The sequence below is a fragment of the Notamacropus eugenii genome, chromosome 4, assembly GCF_028372415.1.
Source record: "Notamacropus eugenii isolate mMacEug1 chromosome 4, mMacEug1.pri_v2, whole genome shotgun sequence".
In the NCBI taxonomy this organism is placed as follows: Eukaryota; Metazoa; Chordata; class Mammalia; order Diprotodontia; family Macropodidae; genus Notamacropus; species Notamacropus eugenii.
In genome coordinates, this window is record NC_092875.1 from 37642449 (window position 1) to 37659672 (window position 17224).

The 17224-nt window shown below is 36.2% G+C and overlaps 1 protein-coding gene across 18 annotated transcripts in view; it reads right to left on the bottom strand.

Moving 5' to 3' along the window:
- CLIP1 (CAP-Gly domain containing linker protein 1) overlaps nucleotides 1-17224 on the bottom strand; it is a 143792-nt gene that overhangs the window by 109713 nt on the left and 16855 nt on the right. For 15 of the 18 annotated variants that reach the window (XM_072600574.1, XM_072600579.1, XM_072600568.1 and 12 more), the window contains exon 2: nucleotides 1148-1343. In XM_072600574.1, coding sequence (XP_072456675.1) covers nucleotides 1148-1232 — 85 coding nt within the window. In that variant the 5' untranslated portion in view covers nucleotides 1233-1343. Of the gene's footprint in view, nucleotides 1-1147; nucleotides 1344-12843; nucleotides 12925-14380; nucleotides 14557-17224 lie in introns of those variants that run through there. The other 3 variants (XM_072600570.1, XM_072600563.1, XM_072600564.1) reach the window with 2 other exon arrangements.

Sequence of the window (17224 nt, forward strand, 5' to 3'; positions counted from 1 at the left end):
TGACGGGAGCCAAGCATTCTGAAAGGTGGGAAGGAGAAAAGGTTAAATGCCAGGCATGAGGCACAGCTTGTAAAGTAAAGGCACAGAAGAGAAAAGAAAAGTACTGCGTTCCAGTATGCCTACAACATGAAGGGGAGCCATGTGAAAGAAGACTAGAAAGGTAGATCGTGGAGAGCCCTAAATACCAGTCAAGAAGTTTATACAGTCCTACAGTCAAGAAAAAGTCACTGAATACTGTATAGACATCTTATTTTGGGTGTGGAAGATGGATTAGAGAAAGAAAGGGCTGGATATGGGAAAGATCATTTAGGGAGCTCTGACAGTAGTCCAGAGGAGAAGCAATAAGGGCTTACCATAGGGTAAGCGTGAATGCAGAGAAGGAAAGAGATGTGAGAGATGTTTTGGAGGCAGAATTGACAAAAATTGGCAACTAACTGGATAATGGCATGCTGAAAGAAAGGAAGGAGTCAAGGATGATTTTCAAGTTATAGATGTGGCTGGTAGAAAAGATGATGGTGCCCTCAAAAGAAATGGAGAGGTTTAGAGGAGAGGCAGATTTAAGAGAAAAATAATGATATGTATTGGGCATCCAAGAGGAGCTATCCAAAAGACAAGAGATAGATTAAAGTTAAGGCACACAGATTTAGGAGTCACCTACATAGGGATGATACCTATGGGGGAGTTAGGTAACAAAGTGCTTGGAGTCAGTAAGACCAAGTTCAAATCCAGTCTTAGATACCAGCTATGTGACTCTGGGCAAATAATTTAATCTCTGTTTGCCTCAGTTTCATCATCTGTAAATGGGGATGATAATAATAATACCTACCTCCCAGCACTGCCATAAGGATAAAATGAGATAGTGTATTTCAAGTGCTGAGCACAGTACTGGACAGATGGCAGGCACTACATAAATGTTAGCAATTCTTACACTGAACTAAATTCAACTACAGTGACTAACAAACGCAAACTTTTTTTAAAAGGCATAAAGTCTGTAATTATAAGGGAGACATTCAGCTCTAAAAGTCAGTGAATTAAAACGTGTGTCTTAGACTGGCAAATATAAATCAAGATCTTAAAAAATCAATACTAGTATCTTCCAATTATGCCACAATCTGATTGTTCTTAAAAAATGAAAATGCAAACACACCAGCAGCAGGGGTCTTCAAGGCAGCAGATCCAGGCTTACTGATCTTAGTAGGGGCCTTAAGCCCACTCGGTTTTAGCATGCTCATCTTCCTTATTCCACCAAGATGTTCTTCCCCTTTGCTTCTGGTCACTATCTTTTCCCAACCATTGATACAAACGGAGGTGCTCCTATGCTGAAGTCAGTCTTTGAGTTAAACCTGCAGAAAGAAAACATACAAGCATATTTTTAGCAACCACCAAAAGTCATCGAAAAAGCACATTAATTATTATATTTTCTATTTATTTATTAAAGCTATCCATTTTCCCCAAATAAGGTAAAAGGAGGCCATCTTTTAATGTAACCCAGAGGGGTAGGCAGTTGCTTCAGAATTCCAAGCCTGTAATATCTAAAAAAGAGTCAGGTTTTTTTTTAATCAAGACAGTGTTTTACTTCAAGAAAACTTGGTTTTCTTGGTCTCAGTAATTCCAGCCTGGGCAAGATAGGAAAATCCAGTCTCAAAATAATGATGGTAATGGTGATGACATCCATAATATATGCAGCCTACAAAAATCTTTTATTACTGTACTTCAACATAACAGGTTTCTAAACCTATGTATTTTATTATATGTACACAAAAAATATCATCCTGAAGAGTCTTTAGGATTCACCAGATTACCAATGTGGTCCAGAACACAAAAAAATTTAAGTGCCCCTGGCGTAAATAATGCCTTCTGCTCCTTAGAAGGTAGGTTCAAATATCTTTGATTAAGTCTTATACAGTCAGTCCAACATTAAAATGAGTGAAATCCCCCCCGCCTCCTCTGACTGATAATGGTTATAGGTCTGCAGTGAACCATTCACCCTTTCTTATTCTGTTCCCTCTTCCATCAGCTAGAAGTAGTTTGTTACTATTGGAAATTCATTATAACCTTTGCCTCATAGCAAGCTCTAGCTCGGTGGTTCTTCCAAATATGGATTATAGAAGGCCATATGTTCAGAACCATCGATTTAATTTAGCTTGTGAGCTGGTTCAAAATTATTAAGCTACATTAGTGTCCACATGTAGTTACTAGATAACATGGGGCTGAATCAGACACTGTTTGTCAAATGGCATTTTACTGTTATATATTTAGGAATCACATCTTGGGTATACTGAGCAAGGTTACTATGCTACTTCCATCATCATTACCAGCAGAGATAAGACAAAAATGACAGTGTGTCTCCATTCAAGTATAAAAGGCTATAACCCTTGAAATTAGAATAGAACTAGAAGAGGTTACAGCTGACACTGATCCATTCTTTCCTGGCTTACTTCTTACCCTAGACCCTATCTTTCAACTAAGTGTTGACTGGTCCCCAAAAAAAGTATTACAGTACCAAAATGAGGTCTCTTGCCTCAGTCAAGAGTTCTATAGTCAGAATTTTGATAACTGTTTCTCTACCCAAACATGCTAACAATTAAGCCCAAGGCTTCTTCCTCCCTGTTTTAGGGACCAACCTTGCATTCCATTCATACAGAAGTTCCAGTGTAATGGTTTCTGCCTATGACTTACAAAGCTTTTGTGTAACAGAAGAATCGGGTTCAAAATGCCAAACTAACAACACTACAGCTTCAGCTTTCCCAGTGAACATTCCTCTGCTCCTGATCAGACGAAACAAGTTTAGCATTCTAAGACAAGGAACTTTGACAGAGATTTAATGCAAGACTGAGATTTAGTCTTTCCCATCAAAGATACAAAAAAATAAAATATCAATGATTTTGAGCTCCCAAATTTAATCTCTACTTCACATTACTATTAACAAATGGCATGCCAAATTTACTTAAATGAAATTAAAGCTACTCAGGAGCCATAATGACTAAGAAACACCTTTGCGTGCCATTTTAAAGCAGGCAATGCCACATTCAAACAAACCAATTTTAAGAAGTATGGAGGAAAAAAATTTTAGCAAAACAATTTTGGACCCCTTTTCTTAGAATTGCCTTTAGAGTAGTTTAGGGGTTAACCACCATCAGGCTTTGCTCCCAATGACTATAAACTCCAAAATCAAATCCATCTAGAGAACAAAAATTTATCACTACTCCAGGCACTCACAAGAATGTGCCACAGTCTCTGAATACAATTTCCAAAAAAGGTAACATTTGGGGCCATGGCAACATTACTGGAATGTATATATAACCTCTCAAGATATTAAGATGCATAAGTTTTCCTTCCTTCCTCTCCCTCAGTTTTTAATAAGTCTGTCACAAAATATTATTTATAATAAGGAATGGCTCTCTGGGATGGGAAGAAGGAAAGGACACAGAAAAATTCTGGTGATATAAAAAACAAAAGATCAATAAAAATTATTTTTAAAAAAAAGAAAAAATCTATCACATTACTTTATAGTCCCATCTTCTATAAAGCACCCATATTCCAATTTTAAGCATCCTGAACCAAAGTACTTTAATCAGTATATTTTTCAAACTAGGAAGATGTTAAGGGAATATACAATCTTTTCAGACTTTCTTTAATCCACAATGAAAATAATAGGTTGTACCACCCCCTCAACCCCAGCAATTGCTTCTCCCTTACAAATATTGTCAAGGCACAGATACAAGGGAAATATATTTTAAAAAATGAATGAATGAATGAATGAATAAAGCATTTATTAAGCTTACTATGTGCAAATCAGCATGCTAAGAGCAGGGGATACAAACAAAGACAGTCTCTGCTCTCAATAGGCTTACTTTCCAAATTAGATGCAAGTCAGATGGAAGGGTCCTGTGGTCCTCTGGGTGCAAGAGCAAAGAAGACGGTAATGCCTCTATTAACAGGTGCTCCTATTGTCTTTATATCTGTAATACAGCAACTATCACTCCTAAGCAACCAAATATAATCACTTCTTTTGCTTAAAATGCTTATCTTCTCAGAAGTAAAAGAGGAATTTTCTTTATTAAGAGTGGGACCTAGATCCAGGACTGAGTTTCTGTAGGACAGGAAGAAAAGTTAGGCTGGATGGCAGATTTCTACTAACACACATCATAGCTGCATAATCCCTTTCTGTCTTTTGGTTACCAAAGATGTTCATTTCCTCTCGAGGACTGGAAGCTTGATTGCTAAACAATCAAACAGGATAAACAAATGTCCTTGTAACACACAGCTTTATTTTACTAAAACTGATGTCATGGGATCTGACCAGCTACTGAAGAAGAGAAGGTAAGTGACATTTCCTAACAGTGCCTTATCCTCTTTGTTTTTCTCAGAGACAAGAGTTTTTGCATTTCCTGGGCTATGTCAGATGTACCTACTGTTAGAAAAGGTGAAAAGAGCATTCTATCCCTCTATCGAATCACAAATATTTTTTATTCCTTCCAGATGAAGAAGATTCATTCAGAGTAACCTGAAATGAATTTACTCCCTTAACTAGAACAAGAACTGGCAAGGGAGAATGCTGGAAGTTGTAATTCTTCTGAGTAAGCTGCATTTTATTTTACCCAGTTTCTTTTTCTGTAGGGACTCTTCTCCCACATAAAGAGAAGATGAAATATTTCCCTTCCCCCATCAAAATCTTTTCTCCAATCATTCCTACAAAGGCTTACTGAAAGAAAAAAGGTTCAGTAGTTTTTCTACCCAGAGGCCAAAGTCAATTTAAAAACAAAAACTGTCCCGTAGAACAAGGGGGAAATGTCACTATGCCCTTAACCTACATTTATGGACTTATGCCACATTATTCCCCTAACACATTCAACCAGAGTGGCAAAACTGCCAAACCCTATCTCCACACCTTTGCATAGGCTGGAATGCACTCCTTGATCACTTCTGCTCTTTCCAACCCTCTAGTTTCCCTTGCAATCTAGACAGTACACCTAGTTCCCCAGACCATAATAAGCTCTTCAGAAAAGCGTGAACTGAATTTCATCCAACTACCTGAACCAGACAAATGCACCATCTTTATCTCAAGTAATCAGGATTTAATTCACATTTCATCACTTTGTGATAGTAATGAAACTCCTATAAAAGCACAGACAAAATGTGGAGTCCATACTGTAAGTGGAAAAGTCTTTATAAAATCAAGAATCACTTGACTCCCTCCAAGGTCTGGAGTTCTCAGCTATCTGTTCAGACCCAATGCCACCGTAACATCATTTGATCCTAATTAGAATATGGATAAGTGTCTTCTTGCTTCTCAGCTCTGAAATTAGAAGTTTCTCCCAACTTGCATAGAAGCTGAAATACAACTAAAACTATCAACAAAAGAAACTGAACTATTGCTATTCCTTTGAGATTTCACTTATGAACATGTTTAATCAAAAGTTGTAGCGTTCAGAATCATGCAAAGGAAAAAATCTGTTTTCTCGAACAATGTCACGCCTAAAGCCTCAGAGGAAGAAAACCAAGCTTGCCCCAAATCCGACAACACAGTAATGCAAGAGCCCCACCTGTAATATAATTGGCAGTTCAAATACACAGTTCAGGAAATAAATAATATATCAAAACTTTCAGATTTTCAGAGTATAAAAGACTGGGACAGAAATAGTCATTCTGGCAGGTACCTCTGCCCTAGGACTGTCATGTTTTATAGCTTTAAGTTGGACCTGGGCTTTTTCTCTGCCAATATCCTTCACCAGAACTTACGTTTTTACTGGGGGATACAACATGTAAATAAACAACCGAATACAGAGCACATGCAAAATAAATACAAAGTGATTTAAGGAGAAGGAAGAGTATTGATAACTAAGGAGAAGAGAAAAGGTCTGTAACGCAGCAGAAGCTGAGACTGTACTTCAGAAAATAAAGTTATTAACAGTACCATCATTCAAGAATACAGCTCTCTGAAAATGAAGTATATGCGGAATGTGACCAAAACTCAGATCTACTTCCATGAGTCCTTGTGAGAAGAGGTCCCCTTTTTACTGTCATCATCACCACATGCCACCTGCCATACGTTCTCCTAGCACAAGCTCACACAGACAAACCCAGGACAGTTCAGTCTCCAGATTTACAGGGTAAATAAACATCCTTTGGTGAGAATAGAATACTGGATTCTGACAACATGAACCTGCACTTTTGATTCCAATTAAATAGGTACACTAAGCAAAACAACAGATTTAAAAATAAATGATAATTTTTAAATGAGTATTTTTGGACCTTTGGACCTCAAAAATTTGTTCCACCGATAACCAGTTGTACCTTTTGTTACCATAACACTAGGAACCTTATTGCTGATATGCTGTTGTTACATTTGAATTTATCTATGATCTTAGTGATGTGGATATTCAGTCCCTACAACAATGCAGATCACAATCTGTCCACTTCCTCCTGCAAATCCTCCAAAGGGGATTCACCCAAAACAGTAGGTGCCATCTAACTCTCTTAACATGTGCAATCCATATTTCAAAGTAAAATATTAGATTTCTTTAGAAATTGACAGTAAACTAAAGGGAAACAGGAACAGAATTAATAGTTAGAACTGCTATATACCCAAAAGCCCAGCTGACACATTTCTGTTGATTTATTGTTAAAGTCAAAATGAATTTCTGTCTTCTCTAAGAGGTCATTAAAAAATAAGCACTTCCTTAGTAAAATATGTTCCTTCTAAGGAGAATATGGTGGATCTGACCTCAAACAATTATTGTACTCTTATCTATGGAGGCTGTAGAAAGATCAACTGAGTCTGGTGATGGGAGGAGACCAGGTACCTCATGTTGTCCCCAGAACTGAGTCAGGCCTCGCCTCAGTAGTACATCTTGCCAGAAGCTTGGGCAAACCTAGCAGCTTCTCCAGCTGGTTTTGAGATCATGACAGTGAAGTCATAAAACAGAATTTAGGAGTGGTTCTGTTTCCAAGTTACATACTCTGTATTCCAGAAGGAAGAAAAACTCTCCACCTAGACCTGAAACTGTTCCTGATGATATGCGGAAAATTTTCACACATCGTATGAAAGTACCACTGTCTATACTGTCTATCTAGATAACAGGTAAGCAGAGAAGAAACCAAAAATAACTATTATTCAACTTAGTGCTCTGTATATTGTGTCAAAATTAGATTTCATACTCCCTTTCTTACTTAGTTGTCCCCACAAAGACTTAGAAAACATGATGGATTAAAAAACTAGGAAGAATGTAAAATGAAAAAAGATGTCATCTTTGTCTTCAAGGGTTCTCACACCCTATCCTAGACAATAACTTCCGAATTTCTAAATCCTTAGGTTTCAGGTATTCCTTCACTCCTCTATTGACAATTTGGTTTTATGTTTATTGAGCAAATATTTTGAAAAAGTCCCAATAGCAACACAAGACCTCATCACAGGTCTGGGGCATTATATCTTTGCTAAAAAATGAGGTGATACTTATCATATCAGGGTTTGGGGGTTTTTTCCTCCTAGGATTGCCAGGTTTGCAAGTCAGCACAGGGTGAGAACTGAGAGTCTATTGTTAGTCCTAAATGGCTGAAAATGTTGTGACTTTAGCTACCCTGATAAAGACAATCCAAGACAATTCCAAAGAATGGATGCTGAAAAATGCTTCCACTTCAGAGAACTGATGAATTCTGAATGTACACTAAAGCATACTTTTTTACCTTTCCTCATTTTTATTGTTTTGTTTGTGTTTTCTTTTGCAACACAGCTAATACTGAAATATGTTTGGTATTGACCTCACATGTAAAATCTAAATCAAAGTGTTTGTCTTCTCAAGGAGGAGGGAGTAATGAGAGAAAGGGAGAAAATTTGGAACTCAAAAAAAATTTTTTAAAAGATTGTTAAAAAAATGTTATGTTTAATTGGGAAATATGTAATGAAATAAGTTTATTAAAAAATCCAAGTAAAGCTTATATTTCAGATGGTTGTGTCTAACCAAATTAGAAAACTGATTTGACTATTTCTATATCAATGCCCAGTACATAGCAGAACAACAAAGTTGAGGCAAAAGCATCAGAGTTTCACTAGGGCCTTTGAAATCATTTGGCCTAAACTGCTAAGCAAATGAATTTTAAAGAAAAGCACTTCATATTGAGAATATATATATATATATATATATGTATGTATGTATGTATATACGTGTGTGTGTTAGAAAACAACTTAAGTTGTTAAGGGAAGGCATTAAGTTGTTAAGTTAGGTGAAGGCATTTTTTTCCTAGCAAGGGAAAAACCAAAAGGACAAGTATTACTAGTAAATGTAAAGAAGCTAATTTTTAGAACACCTTTTAAAAAAATTAAATGTTTTAGCTAAATTCAAAGCTCCTCAACCAAACTACAATAGGAATTACAAGTTATGACAATGAAAAGGAAAAGAAAAACCGTTTTTTTAATTTTCACAACCAATTTACTTTCTGGGATTTTGGTCCTCTTTACAGAAGCCAACCAGTCATGACTTAAAATGCAAAATCTCTTTGGCTGCTACTTAGGATTTCAAGTACAAGACCAACAAATCAAAAGGCAGAGAGATCCCCAAGCAATTTGTAGGGAGGAAGAGCTACTGTGGCTCTAGCTTTTCCAGAGATGACTTTGCTCTCAGTGCAGACAAGACCCAAACTTGATAAGATCAGACTCTCTAACAAGCTCAGTGTCTTCTGGCATCAACAAACTTGGCATTATGTTGCCATCCTATTCACTTATCACCTTAGACAAATCACTGAATCACATTCGTCGTACCTTAGTCTCACTAAGGTACATTTCTCATAACCTGCAAAATGGGGAATACTACTTTATTTTCTAAACATAAAAAGGAGACAAAGAAAGCTATATCCCTTAAAGTCTACGTATCTGCATTGAGTTCAACCTGCCAGGATTTAGTGCCAAAATGACAACAAAAACTAACAAAGGGCAACAGTCTGTTAGAAAAAATCCTAGACTAGGTAGGAATAGGGAAATCTGGACACCACCTTATCTCTTACCCTTCACATAATTATCTGTGTAACCTTGAAAAAAATCACATTATACTTTCAGGGCTATTTCTTAATCTGGAAAATTAAAAAACAACACTAGGTCATTTTATTTCTAAGGCTTCTTCAAGTTCTAAAATTCTATAATTTTATGAATATTATTCAATTTTTGAAGTAGGATATAAGTTTCCCTGGAATACAGGGGATTCTCAGCCTGTGGTCTATGAGGTTTGGTTTTTTTTTTTAGTATTTTGATAACTTTATTTCAACATCACTGGTTCCCTTTGCAATCCTATATTATATTTTATGCATTTAAAAATATCATTCTGAAGCGTCTACAGATTTCAGACTGCCAAAGGGGTCTATAATTCAAAAAAAGATTAAGAAGCCCTGCCCTAGAAAGACAAGAGAAATCTAATTTAATGGAGATGCATGTTGCCTGAGACTTTCTTTTCAAGTGATACTTGAGAAAGTATATGCACAAAGTGAAGCAATGACTCCATTTTTATAATAGCCTATTTCTCGGCAAGGACTCATTCATATTTAATCCTCTTTCCAGAAGTCACAAGTTAGAGAAGTATCTATGTCTTTTTTTTCCCCAAAGACAGAAGGCATGATCTCTGATCTGCTTCAGCCTCTGAAACACCTCTTACCCACAAGCCACTGGAGACACACATACAACACTGAAGACTCATTTTCAAACTGACTAGTATTTCTAAAGATAGGATTAATAATATCCACATTATTGAAGTATTTCCCTTACAATTTCACATCCATGTTTTCAAATGAAGCTTTGTTCAAATGGAACAATAATAAGATTTACCACTCAAAATCTGGAGGACACGATATCAAGTTCATCCTCTAACATACACAGGGCTGGGTGACCTTGGGCAAGTCATTTAATTTCTCAATGCTTCCTTCCTTTCAATCACTGGTAGAGGGAGTTTCTTTATAGAAAGTTCCCTCCATCAATGAAATCACAAGTCTGGTTAAAAAAAAAATCACATAACATAATTTGAGAATTGTAAAGGACCTCAGTGTCCATCTTAGTCCAACTTAAACACGAAAGAAATCCCTACAGTGACATATTCAACAAACAGTTATCCAGTCTCTGATTAGCAAGAGGAACATGCCTCTTGGGGCAGGCGCCCATTCTCCTTCTGTACAGCTCTGATTGCTAGGAAGTTCGTCCTGACGTCTAGCCTAAACTGATTTCTTTGCGCTTCTACCCGCTGCTCCTGATTCTGCATCAAGCCAAAGTAATAGGTCTAATTTCTCTTCCCCATGACAGCCTCTCAAGTATCTGAACACAGTATTATATCCTGAGCATTCCATTTTTTCTATCAATCTTGATATGAGAAAGACTCAAGTCCCTTCATAATTTCAGCTGCCTTTCTCTGCACTCTCCAGTTTATCAATATCCTTTTTAAACTACAGCATACAGAACCAGATGAAATACTCTAAATGTGGTCTGATAAGGTCCCAGCCCAGTAGGACTAATGGGAACTATTCCTCTCTTAATAAGGTCCAAAAAGCAAGAGCTTTTTTCACTGCTACATCACACTGCTTATTCATACTGACTTTGCAGTCTACTAAAACCCCAATTTTTTTTCACAGTAATTGCTATCTAACCATTTTAACCATTAACTAGATTCAATCAATGCTAATTCACATACAGAAGACAGAAATAACTGCCACAAACTTAAAGCTTATCCAATTTTAACCTTTGCCTCATTTTTATATAAACAGTTCTTATGAAAAACAGAATGAAATAACTGAATAGCTATAGTATCCTTATTTAGTCACTCTGATATATAAAAAATAAATATGTGATATGAATATATATATAAATATGATATTTTTTTTATATTTTCCTCCTGAACACTAGAAGGCCAAGAAGTCCAGCATTAGATTCACTGAAGAACTCCCAAAACTTGTAGGCTTGCTCGATGACAAATAGACAATTTAAAAGCATTCCTCTATGCCAAGGAAACTGAACTCAATCCAGATGGCAATTTTATAACTACTTCTAATCTTCCCAAGTATCACCCATTAATTCACTCAGGCCCCCAGATACTGCTCTTCCCCACAACTCCCAGTGATGTGGCCCCAATGAGAATCTATGATGTTTTAAGTGCCAAGATGGAAAAAAAAAGCAATAGGGAGTTTACATTCTACGAGGAGAAACAATATGTCCACGTAAGTAAATTCAAGGCAATTAAAAGATAATAGAGAGATGCAGCAGAAGAAGGTGGGAAAAGAAGCAAGGAATAAGCATTTATACAGCACCTATTACAGACTAATTGGGGTAGCTTGGTGGTACAGTAGAAGACCCACACACTTACCAATAACTATGTGACCCTGGGCAAGTCACTTAATCCTGTTCACTTCAGTTTTCCCATCTGTAAAATGAACTGGAGAAAGAAATGCCAAACCACTCCAGGATCTTTGCCAAAAAAACCCAAAGAGGGATCATACCACTCCAGGATCTTTGCCAAAAAAACCCAAAGAGGGATCATACCACTCCAGGATCTTTGCCAAAAAAACCCAAAGAGGGGTCATGAAGGGTCAGATATGACTGAAAGGACTAACACTGTGTTAAGCACTTAAAGATCTCATTTGATTATCACAATAACCCTACAAAGCAGGTGGCTGTTGTCACTATTTTACAGTTGAGGAAACTGAGGCAAAAGGAAGTTATGGATCACACAGCTGGTGTCTAAGACCAAATTTGAACTCAGATCCTCCTTACTCTAGGTCCAGGTGGTCCTTGTGGTCAATGGGAGGACAGGGGAAAGAAAGAGGAAGGAAGAACAGCAGAAAGACAGTGTAGCAGGGCAACCCACAATGTGAAGACGAGGAAAGTGTAGTAACTATAGAAAGGTGGGTCTGAACCAGACTGTGAAGGTCTGCATTGGATCCTAGAGGCAACAGGGAGCCACTAGAATTTCTTGAGGGTAACATGGTCAGATATGTGTTTTGGGAACATCACACTGGCAGCTATGTAGAGGATGGACTGAAAAGGGAGGAGATTTAGGCAGCCCATTTAGAAGGTTACTTCAATAATCCAGCCAGCTTGTGACATAGGACTGCAACTCCAGATAGAGATCAGAGCTGTATATACCAGATGTAGTCTTCTGCATAAAGAAGAGAATTTTAATTTATTTATTCAGTGCCATACTAACCAAATTATCAAAGAACTATTTTATAGAGCTAGAAAAAAATAACAAAAGATAATTAAACCCACAATAAAAAAGTATTCATAAACTCCTCAAAACAAAAAAAATTCATACAGTCCTGAGGGATAATGCAGGCAGCTAGGAGGCACAAGGGATACAGAGTGCTGGATCTTCAGCAAAGAAGACCTGAGTTCAAATGTGATCTCAAATATTTACTGGCTGTATGATCCTGAGCAAATCACTGCATTGTTTGCAAACATATGAGCATAGTAACAGCAGCCTCCTCCCAAGGTTGTGTGAGGATAAAATGAGATAACAGTTGTAAAGCACTCTGCAACCCTTGAGTAAGCTCTGTATAAATGCCAGTTGTTGTTATTGTCATTAACACTGTTTTAATTTGATTATTCTTAATTATAACATATCTCACTATCTATGCACCAGGTAAAAGAATTCTAGTATTGGAAGATTTCATAATCTTCAAATCCTCAGAAACTGCTTAGAAAAAAAATCACTCCTGCCAAAAACCACAATGCCACAGGAAAAATTTTCAATTACCACTTCCATTCAAGTGAGTATTTCATAGCAGCAGCAAATATTCAGTCATTGAGTTAGAATTGCTGGGAGCAAGTTCCTTCCAGGCTACAAATTAAGGTAGAACATAAAGCAGTTTCCTTACGGCTCAGTCAAGGCTCTGCCAAACTAGGCTCTTGGTTGCAGTGGGAGCATAATGTTCATCTTCTCTGCTTGGGTACACCACCTATTTCAGAAGAAGAAACCTGGTTCTTCATTCATATATAAAACTATTTGCACATTTAATTGTTCCTTAGGCTAATGTAAAAGTGTTTTTAGCAAAAATAAAAATTTTAAATAGTTATTTTAAGGAAATATCAATAATAGATCCCCTACATGTGCCACAAGCCACTTGCCTTATCAAATTCACAAATGGAAAAAAAAATAGTAAAAATACTGAACATGTAAAACACACAATTCTTAAAAAATATAAAATTCAGCATTTCAAAATACAAGAAAAATTGGAGGTTTTAGGGAAACATAACAGAAGGCAGAATCTCAATTAGGATGGGGGGAGTACTGTTTTACAGAAGCAGCACTATGCTAAGCTATCTTTTGAGGTAGAAAATCAGTACAGAGTAAAAGAATGGTGTGATAGCATCAAAATAAAAGGAGCATGGATTTAGCTGGGGAAAAAATGTTGCATGGATATGACTATGAAATCAGATGTTACTTTTTTATTAATCCAAAGTTTAATAAGCTCCAAACACCTCAGTAAATCAACTTTCTGATTAAGTAACAGCCTAAAAAACTGATAACATTTAGTGTGATATTTAAAAGCTATTTAAAACTTAAGCCAAAGAAGAAAAAAATCTAATCTGTTACTGCTATATAGTTTAACTATTTGGGGAAGATGTTACTCCTTTGAATTTAAGGTAAGTCATATATGAATATACTTAATAATTATAATATATAACATAAAATAGATCATATTTTATATAATAATATAATTTGGGAAACATGTTACTCCTTTGGATTTAAGGGAAGTCATGTTAATATATTAATTATAAATTGTTATAATGGACATTAATAATATTACATATTAATATGCTAATATTCCTCTGGTACAGAATATTCCATCTAGTACCTGATTTTACACATTTAAACCAGACAATGGTCACAAAATGCCCTTGTGACAAGTCCGAAGGCACCGCGATGAGGTAACTGCTAAGAAAGAACAGAGTGCAGCATTCCTAAGTACTCAAATAGATGTCAAGTCCTAGCAATTTCAATGAGGACTGGAAGAAAATGGTTTTGCTGCTTCTCAGAAGTCTGTCCCTGAAACAGAAAGAAGCTAACGCTTTTCTGGGACAGTCTACACTTTCAAGCCTAAAATCACCACAAGGATAAGTGAGATGAATAATATTCAGAGAAAAGACAAGGAGATGGCTAGAAATTATTTGGTGCCTATAGCACTTAAGTGGCTGATGTAAGGAATTTTTTTAAAACATTTTAATTTATTATTTATTTTGGCTTTTTTTTCTTTCCAAATTTTGAGTTCCAAATCCTCTCCTTCCCTACCACCTCTCCAACCACTTGAGAAGGCAAGGAATATGATATCAATTATACATGTGTAAACATGCAGAACATCTTTCCATATTAGCCATATTAAAAAAAGCAAGGAAAAAAAGCAAGAAAATTACACTTCAATTTGAACTCCGATTTCATCAGTTCTCTCTGGAGGCAGTCCCTTGTTTATCATCATTAGTCCTTCCAAACTGTCTTGGACCACTGTACTGCTCAGAGGAGCCAAGCTTTTCACAGGTGATCTTCATTACAATACTGCTATTACTTACTACGCACAAGCATCTCATTTCACTCTGCATCAGTTCAAAAAGTCTTCCCAAGTTTCCTGAAACCACACCCCTCATTGTTTCTTACAGCACAATTGCATTCTGTCATAATCATATGTCACAACTTGTTCTGCCATCCCTAATTAACATGCATGCCCTTAATTTCCAATTCTTTGCCACCACAAAAAGTCACCATTATTATTTTTGCACACATCGCTCCTTTTCCTTTTATCTCTTTGGAGTGCAAACCTAGTAGCAATATTGCTGAGTCAAAGGGCATGCACAGCTCTACAGCCCTTTGGGTACAGTTCCAGATTGTTCTCCAGAACACTCACTGTTCCACCAGCAGCAGTTCATTCGTGTACTTGTTTTTCCCTCATCTCCTCCAACATCTGTCATTTCTAATAGGTGTGAGGTGATACCTCAGAGTTGTTTTAATTTGCGTTTCTCTAATCAATAGTGATTTGGAGCATTTCTTCATGTTAACTATACATAACTATGATTTCTTCTTTTCACAACTGCCTGTTTATATTCATTGAACATTTATCAATTAGAGAATGACTTTTATTTTTATGTATTTGACCCAGCTCTATACTCAGGACACTGCCCTTTTTACTTCAGTTGAACTATATTAGATTCTGCTCCACTTCTTTAATTTTACTTTGTTTGCTGAAATAGGGAATTTAAAACAAAAATTACATTAAATACAGAGCAATGTGTCTACTATAGCTAGTATTTAGTATAGGAAAAAGGCTAATGGATAAAAATTACAAATAGTAATATTACATAATGAAGTAAAAACTAGCCTTCACAGTAGATCCTGTTAAGACTATCTACAGATATGATGAGCTTTCACATTTAATTTTAATTTTAATCTAAAATACTAAGATAATTATAGCCAGAATAAATTTAAAAGGATTGCAAGCACCCCAAATCAGTCTACTATCACACGGAAATAAGTATTATAGTATGTAAAAAATTCAAGATGACTGCCATTTAACCTGAAGCAAGTAATTTCACCTCTCTAGGTCTCAGTTCCTCATCTATAATACAGGAATAATAACATCAGCCCTACCTACTACTTCATAAGGGCACAGGATAGATTAAATGACCTTACAGGAAGATAAGGGATTGGTACTGACTGATCATACAATGTCCTTTTTACTGACCTAACAAAACCACTAACATTTATTTTTATTAAGTATTCTAAAAGGATAAAATTTTTTACTTAATAGACTCAGTTCACCAAGTCTGAATAAACATCAAATTGGATTCCTGGAAAGAATAAAGTACACAAAACAGCAAAATGATAAATGTTGGGAGAAGATGTGGGAGAGATGGAACACTAATTCATTGTTGGTGGAGCTGTGAGCTGATCCAACCATTCTGGAGAGCAATTTAGAACTATGTCCAAAGGGCTACAAAAATGTGCATACCCTTTGACCCAGCAATACCGCTTCTGGGGCTGTATCCCAAAGAGATCATAAAAATGGGAAAACGTCCCACATGCATAGCAGCTCTTTTAGTGGTGGCCAACAACTAGAAATTGAGGGAATGCCCATTAAATGAGGAATTGCTGAGCAAGTTGTGGTATAAGAATGTAATGGAAGACTACTGTGCTATAAGAAATGATGAAAAGGTAAACTTCAGAAAGACCTGGATAGACTTATATGAACTGATGCTGAGTGCAGTGAGGAGAACCAGGAGAAAAACATACACAGTGACAGTCACAGTGTGCAAGGACTGTTTTTGATAGTCAGTCCTCCACAGCAAAACAAGACCTGAAACATTTTCAAATGACTCAAGATGCAAAATGCCATCTACATCCAAACGAAGCTGTTTTGTTTAGTTTTACTCCTACTTTCTTCCATTCATTTTAATTCTGCTATGCCACAAAACTAACATGAAAACGTGTTTAATAAGAACGCATGTGTACAGCTCATGTAAGATTGCATGCCATCTTGGGGAGGGAGATGGGAGAAAATTTAAAACTTATGGAACTAACTGTTGAAAATTGAAAATAAATAAAAATAAATTAGGGGAAAAAAAGAATAAAGTACAAAGGATAAAGAATAAAGGAAAAGAATAAAGTACCAAGTCAATGGACTAGCCAATATTTGTTCTAAGAGGATCAATATGAAAATGACAAAAACTAAAAGCTGGAAAAATTGTTTCCTTAATTGAAATAGTGATAAATTCTAAATAGAACTCAGTACCACTAACATAGCTTTAACTGGCCAGTCAATTTATAACAGCCTTTCAAAGTATATTTATAAAATATCTTATGTATTTATATATTATGTTCATTTATTATATATTATTACATTACTACTTATTTATTAAATATTATATTTATTTACACATGGTATTTGATATATATAATACATATAATTGAATATATATATAAAACAGATCTTAACTACTCATAATCTGTTGTCAATTCCACCTCTTTCTGCCTTACGATTCCTGTTCATCCTCATCCTGACCTCTAATACCTACACTTCTTTCCAGGCTATAACCTTGCACTGACTACACTCTGTTCCCTTTCCCATCTTGACCCTTGGTGAATCAGTTCAACTCAATATTGTCCTCTTCAGAGAGCCCCTTGCCTTTTTACATTCCAAACCTCAAGCTTGCTTGGGTCACTCCCATCATCTACTTCCTTTCCTCCTACTCATGTACCACGGAACAAAG